At 34.2% G+C, this 7,720-nt stretch overlaps 1 protein-coding gene across 1 annotated transcript in view; it reads left to right on the forward strand.

Moving 5' to 3' along the window:
- The window catches only part of LOC142836737 (solute carrier organic anion transporter family member 4C1), a 47,438-nt gene extending 41,231 nt beyond the window's left edge, over positions 1-6,207 (forward strand). The window contains exons 11-13 of the mRNA XM_075951270.1: positions 1,625-1,689; positions 2,623-2,760; positions 3,417-6,207. Coding sequence (XP_075807385.1) covers positions 1,625-1,689; positions 2,623-2,760; positions 3,417-3,577 — 364 coding nt within the window. The 3' untranslated portion in view covers positions 3,578-6,207. The remainder of the gene's footprint in view (positions 1-1,624; positions 1,690-2,622; positions 2,761-3,416) is intronic.
- Positions 6,208-7,720: the final 1,513 nt, after the last annotated feature.

A 7,720-nucleotide genomic window follows, 5' to 3' on the forward strand; every position in this document is an offset into this window, starting at 1 on the left:
CCTCATCAGATTTTTTTTACTAGTTTTGGAACTTTTTTCTCATTATTGTTTTTGCTTAAGTTTATGATTTATTTTGTGTATAAAGTGCTTCCCAGATGCCCCCTTTGCCGGTTCTTTCCTGTACTCTGTCATTTTACTTTGCTTCCTTTGCTGTGCAAATTCATTGTGAGGCATAATCCTGTTTGCTCTGGTTGCATTATGGTATGATAGCCAAAAGTATCATTTCATTGCCCAAGTGAACATCGAGGACTTTCTATTTTTGCTTTTGGAAGGCTAGGACTCAAGTTATATGTTAGTCCTTAGTCAATTTGAATTATTTTGTATACAGTTTGAGACAGGGTCAAATTTCATTGTTTTGCATATGAATATAGAATATACACTTCTCTGAACATCCCCAATATGTGTTCTTGGTGTCCTTGTCAAATATCAGTTGCATATGCATATATGTATGTTCCATTTATCTCTGTGTACATTTTTATGACAGACCCAGACTTTTTATTATTATAGCTTTGTTATTGTAGTTTGAAATCTGGTAATATTATGCCTCCAATTTCATTCTTATTGACCAAAATTGGTATAGCTATTCTGGGTCTTTTCCATATGAATCTTAGAATTGTATTTTTATTTTTTTGTGAACAATTTCATTAGCATTTTGATGGGGATTTTATTCTAATTGCCTTGGAGAGTATGGGCACGTAGACAACATTATTTTGATTTGTGAACATTAAGATGTCTCTTTTTTATGTGTTTCATCTCCCAAGATCTCTTTACATTGTTTTGATGTCCAACACTTTTTCCTCATTTGTTTAATCTCAGATATTTAATTACTTTTGGATTCTGTTGTAAGTGGGAATTTTTTTCTTAGTTTCTTTTATGGATATTTCTTAGTGTGTTGAAATGCAACAGATTAGTACTGTTGATTTGATATCCTCAAGTTTATTGACTCCATTTATTCATGTGTATAGTTCATTTTGTGGACTCGATCTAAAAACAGAGGCAGTTTCTTTTTTTTCACTTTGTAGGTCTTTTCTTTGTTTTTGTTACCTACTTAATCCGGACAGAATTCGAACATTGTCAGAGTGGGCATCCTTTTCTACCTCTAATCTCAGAGCATTAACTGTGTTTTCAGTGATTTTTTTTATTTGTAATTTTTATTTTGCTGAATTATATCCCCTCATGCCTAATTTCTTTATAGGTTTTGTGAAAAATACTGTGGTTAAATGCTTATTTATTTATTTATTTTTTATTTTCTAGACAGGGTTTCTTTGTGTAGCTCTGGGTGTCCTGGAACTCTCTCTGTACACCAGACTAGCCTTGAACTCAGAGATTTGCCTTCCTTTGCCTCCCAAGTGTGCACCATCACCTGGCTAATTGGATTTTTTTTTCCTTTAGCTTTGTTGAAACTCTGAGGCTAGTGACTTTTTGATGTTACTTGTAAAGTTTTACTGCTGATAATATTCTTTTCTTTTGTAACCTCAGAATAATTTTGTTGTGAGATTTTACAGATATTTTAATACGAACAACATCTACTCGAGTAGAAATGTTAAACCGATGTCCTCGTGAAAGTGTGACTATAATTAATAATGCCCTGACTTTTTTCTCATTTTTTTGAACATGTTTGTAGATGTGTCAATCACAGGCAGCGGTCTCTAGCACTGGGAGTACAGTTTCTGCTACTTCGGCTGTTAGGTATGTCATTTAAAAACCTTAGTATGTGCTCTTTTGGTTCATTAGTGTTTTTGACCTATTCGGGTATGTTACACACCAAGTAAATGATGAAAGATAAGCAATGCATTGATGAAAGCAGTTTTCCAGCATGCATGGTGTCACACTGCTGACATGAAACAAGAAAACACTGACTTTACAGCTCACCAGTTGGACTTGCTATTTGTTGTTTCCAATGCCACTGCAGACATAACCTCCAGAGAATATCCAATTCATTTGAAATATCAAGTATAGATCTTAGTGTATAATTTCTTTTCTTGCCAACTTTTACTTAATTTTGAGCATATTTAGTATGAATTATTATATCGATACTCCCAGGCTTCATTTGTTTGAATTTACTAATGTGGAATACATAAAAGTGGAAAGGATTACTTATGGTACCTTATTACTGTTTATAGATTTTGTATCAGAAAAATAAAAATAAAATATTTTTTCTAAGTGTTAGTCCAATGTAAGGATAAAATTGTCTTTAATATTTTTTAACATTATTTAGTGTATGTTTGAGCATGTGTTGGGGAGTGCACACTTGCCACATGTATAGGACAGAGGACAGCTTTCAGAATTTGGGTCTCTTTCTACAGTGTGGGTCTCAGAATCCAATTAAGATTGCCAGACCTGGAGGCAAGTGCCCTTACTCATTGAGCCTCTCACTGGCTCTAGGGCTAATGTTTTCTATTAAAGTACCTTTTTGAATTGGTTAGAAATATATAATTGCATATAATTATTTAAAATATTTGGACAATTTTTATATCCCTTTGACTTATGAATGAATTGACTAATGTGCAGGTGGATAGAATAAAGTCTATTTGTATTATATAAATATATGTATAGCTATATACATTAAAACCTATAAACTCGAGTCTTCACTGATTTTCATTTTGCCATTAATTACTCTAGGCACAATACCCGGGCCGATTATATTTGGTGTCACAATAGACAGCACATGTGTGCTGTGGGATGTCAATGAATGTGGAATAAAAGGAGCTTGCTGGATTTATAATAACATCAGGATGGCACACATGCTGGTAGCCATAAGTAAGTTGACATCTTGGTAACTTTAAACCAGGCTAATGGGAATCAAGTTGTTAGTGATTTTTGATCTAGTTTTGGTGTGATGGTCCGGCCATTCTGTGGGACAATCGTGCAGTTCTGAAGCTGAAAGCAATTACCCAACATGTTATCAGTGCTTGTGAATGGCCCTTGGAATTTTTAGGCTTCTTAAGTAGAAGAATAAAATTTTCTTTTTCTGTATATCATACATCATGTGTTTTTTAAAGAACAATTTCTCTTAAATGTTTGGAAAAGAATACACAAAAGATAAAAGAGTATTTGAAAAATCCTGAGGAATGATTTTTCTCCAAGTGTCTGGGCTCTGGAAACTATGTAAATAATACTCAAGAATAGAATAATTATTATCATATATTTTATACATATTTATTTATTTTAATAAAATGATACTAAATTATTAGTATTATTAACTTGAGATAGGACTAGCTCTTCTTTAAGCTGCCTAGGAATTCTATGTGAAGTCCTTGCCTGACTCAAATGTGAAGCTCTTGCTTCTGATGCCTGAGTGTTTTGATTACAGATAAAGTGGAAAGTTTTTATTTGTGAAGAATCACTCAGTCGAAATTATTTTTGTTCATCAGTAATAGTCCAAATGCATGACTGTCTGTTTATTTTGTATATAGGTGTTACTTGTAAAGTTATCACCATGTTCTTCAACGGGCTTGCGATTGTCCTCTATAAACCACCACCACCAGGCGCAGAGGTGTCTTTTCAAAGTCAGAATGTAATTGTGTCTACTATTTCGATAGAAGAGGATCTCAACAAAATTGAAAATGAAGGATGAAAAAGGAAAGGAGATCATTGTGGCAAAACTGGTTCTGTCAAGAAGACCACACTGTGCCAAAGCTCCATTGTCTAGTCTGTGTAGAACAAAGCTTAAAAACCCATGTTCCACAATTGAGGGTGTTTGTTGTCCATGTTCAGATTCTTATTTTCCTTATAATCCAAACAATCAAACAAGCAAAAAATGCAGGCCTGCGCTTTTAAAGTTCACCAAAAGCCATAAACCACACAGATTCTTATTTGCTTCTATGCAATTTCTAGCTATGAAATGACCAAAAAGTCACAAGAATAATGGCCAACAAGTAATTAAAAGTTTACACTGAAAAAACACAGGTGCACAATCAAAATTTAAAACATCAGTTTCTGTTTGTTTTGCTTTTTGTAAGACCTCACTTATCCCCAGCTGCCCAGAAACTCAGGTGGCCAAGGATGACGTTTGTGCTCCATCCACCTGACACTACATCTCAAGTATTGGGGTCCCAAGTGTATATTACCACCTCTGGCTCACACTGACATTTTAAAATATTCTTTCCATAACAACTTACATTTCATTTTTCATCGTCAGTAGTTTGAATTTATTTGAGAAACTTACAACATAAAAGTTTAAGCTAATCAGATGTATGTGATGGTTTGGGGGACTTGTTATTTAAAACTCATGAAATTCAAGTCAGGTTCCAATGTAATTCATTTTTATTTTTATATTACATCTCCTTTTCTGCCATTTATTTTCGTAGTAAGTTACTGAACTGATAGACTATTGGATCGTGTTCTTCTTTGTGTTCAGTACCCTTTAGCCTCAGAAATCGCAGCATTGACTACACATTCAATTTAGAATAAGATTTCTGAGAAGTAATTTGTTAATATCACTTACTTTTAACACTAAAACATGTGGTTCTATGATAGTATTATTTAATTACACGTTTTCAGAGGAAAGAACCAGCCATAATGTGCCACCTCGACATGACAAACTGTCACCATGCACTATTGACAAACACGTATTCAATCCCTCAAATTTTATTTTCTAAAATAATTACTTACCACATTACTTAGAGTAACCTAAGCAGAGTTTCATTTAACAGGCATCAGATATTGTTATTTAGTTAAGGTTTTAAATTCTATAATGCAGTTACTGGAATCACAAGTATTTCATGCACCTGACATCAAAGAACTAAATCCCATCTGTGTGGGTTCCTGGTAAATTTACTTAAAATACTGAAGAAGTCAGTCATTTAGCATCAGCAAAAACTTACTATTGTGAATACTATTTCTAATTTAGAAAAGTATTGAAGGGCTAAGGATATAGCTGAATGCAAGGTCTAAATTTGAAACTCGGTGTTGAAAAGATCTACTTAAAACAAAGGGTGGGTGTATTTGAGTTGTTTTTGCAGATTAAAGCTTCTTCTTAATAAGGTTTGGTATCAGGTTTCATGTAACAGGTTCCCCATCAGGAAAACATAAGCCAGAAGAAAGGACCTGGAAGAAAGTTAGAGTCAAAAGCACTAGAATTCACAGAATTTATGTTACTGTGTCTGGTGGTAATTATGAAGGGTCAAGGACTTCAGAACCTATTAGCACTTCTAAGCTTAAATTCAAGAAGGAGGGATTAGCTACGAGTTAGACATGCAAGCACCTTGAATATTAAATGAGAGGTGTAGTCTCAGGAAGCACAGGGCTAGACTTACTTAACTCAGGAACATTTACAAACCAAAAATCAAATGAAAATATATAACCAAAACCCAGGTATTTGGGAATCAGACAGTTCCATCACCTAAAGGGATAACACAAGAAAGACAGAAATAAATACACAGGATACCTCAGGTGAGAATATTCATTCCCCTCTTCCAGGCACGTTTTAAAGACTGCTTCCATTGTGGTCAAGGGTGATAAATGTTAGAGTTTCTCAAGTGTGAAAACATGGAATTCAGTGGGAAACTATAACATAATGGCATTTGAGAAATCCAGCAATTTCTTGAGGACAAGAACGAAAACAGGCCATATAAACAGATGACTATATGGCCACTTAACTTAGGGAGAAAAAGGGAAAGAAATCCTAAACATAGAAACAGTCCATCAATCAGGTCAATAAACAGTAGGCATTTCTAATGATTAGTGTTCATCAAACTGACATTGTCTTCAGTATACTCAGTTTCAAAGTATTTCTTTTATATTTTTTTAACAAATTTTCAAATGAAAATGGCACAAGGGAACCAATAATTTTGGTACTTGAGTATGCATATTTAGAAAGGATACCTCCATTTGTGATAACACTACTGTAATCTCCATTGTTTCTACTCGTAAAGGCATGCAGATTATATGTGTTGGCATGCCACTTTTAGAATACATTTCCAGAATATATATTTGCCACAGTTTATAGTTACAGAGAATAAGTTGCAGATGGGCCTGCTGTAAGTTTGTACATATTTGAATGTATCTTAAAATTTGTAATATTTTAATTTTTTAAATGCATAAAAAATATAAAACTCATACACATGAGAAAATTGTATACATTTGGCTTTGCTATGTAAATTGAAAGAAGATACACAGAAAATATAGACTTATTTTCTTTGTTGCAAATAATGCTGTAAATAATTATTACATATACCTTTTATTAAATTAGAATATTTGTATTACAACGTTTTCAGTGTTTGATTATGTTGGCTTTCTCATTCCTGTGATAAAAGGAATTCACTAACTAAGGCAACTTGTGGGAGAAAGGATGAACCTTCACTTGCCGTGTGAGATTACAGATGATGATTACAGAGAAGGCCCAGCAGCAGTGGCATGAAGCTGCTGGTCACATGACATGTCAGGAAGCAGAGAGAAGTGAATACTTGTGCTCAGTACGCGGTCTTCTTTTTATTTAGTGTAATACCCCAGTTACTGAAATGGTAACGCATGTATTTAGGGTAGAACACCCACCTCCATTAAACTAATCTGGAATTTCCCTCGGAGACATAACCAGATATTTGTTCCCACGGTAATTCTTTGTCCCATCAGCGTGACAATTAAGGATGAAAACATGCACAATATCTTCAAAGAAAACATATATTTGACTTAGAGTTTTAAAGATTTATCCCATAGTCATTTGGCTGCATTGTTGCTGAGCTTATAATGAGTCAAAATATAATGATTGGGGGCCAAACTGCTTTCTTCATAATGACCAGAAAAAGAGAGGAACAGGTGGTGTACCAGAATTCCCTTCAAGGACGTGTCCACAATGACTGACTTCCTTTAATTTTTAGCTTCAACCACATCCCAGTAATGGCCTCAGTTGAAAATCAAACCATTAAGGAGATTCCAAATCTAAACTGTAACATTAGTCCTATAATCTTTGAAAAGATATATGATGGGACGTGGATGGGCAGGTTAAGATAATTGCTGACAGCAATGACCCCTGCAGGGTTATCTGGCTCTTTGTTATTAAGAAACATCTCCTAGAAAGGTGCTTGAAGGTGGTAACCGCTGCCTTTTCTGCTACCAAACCTTCACCCACCTATTTTGGCATCCATTTTCAATCTTTGCCCACACTGAGAGTTTCTCCAATATTTATCTCACTTCTTTAAAATATATTAACAAGGATTTTAGACTATAAAAGAGCTACCATACTGTCCTGTTTATAAAGTTACATAATTGTTTTGTAAATATACATTGGGAAATGCTAATGTTTACACTGTTTCATAGATCTGGGCATTATCAGGTTGGTACCTGTGTTTTGTTCTGATTCTTTATGTCCATATCATTTGAGCATTTCCCGAGAGCTACAGAATGTTTCTGATTCCTTTTGTATTTTTCCTTTTGTAATGTTTCCTGCTTCCTATTTTTAAAGAATGGCATTTATGAACTAAGATTTTTATATCAACTCATACCCCATATCTCTGTCTACTCATGCATATGGGTGTATATATGGATAGTTTCAATGCCAGCATAGTGTCATAGAGTACATGGCGGTCTTCTTTTCCCTTATTCATATAGCTTTTCTCTACAAGAAACTTGTCTCTTATTATTCATATCACATTATTTTTTCTATATTTGATATTAGTTTTTCTTTTGCTTGCATAGCAGACTTAATGTCATGTCTCACTACAGGAGTAGCTAGAGAATGAACTACAGGTGGCAATGACTGATTTCTAAGAGGCAAAAGGCT

Source organism: Microtus pennsylvanicus, chromosome 17 (assembly GCF_037038515.1).
Source record: "Microtus pennsylvanicus isolate mMicPen1 chromosome 17, mMicPen1.hap1, whole genome shotgun sequence".
NCBI lineage: Eukaryota > Metazoa > Chordata > Mammalia > Rodentia > Cricetidae > Microtus > Microtus pennsylvanicus.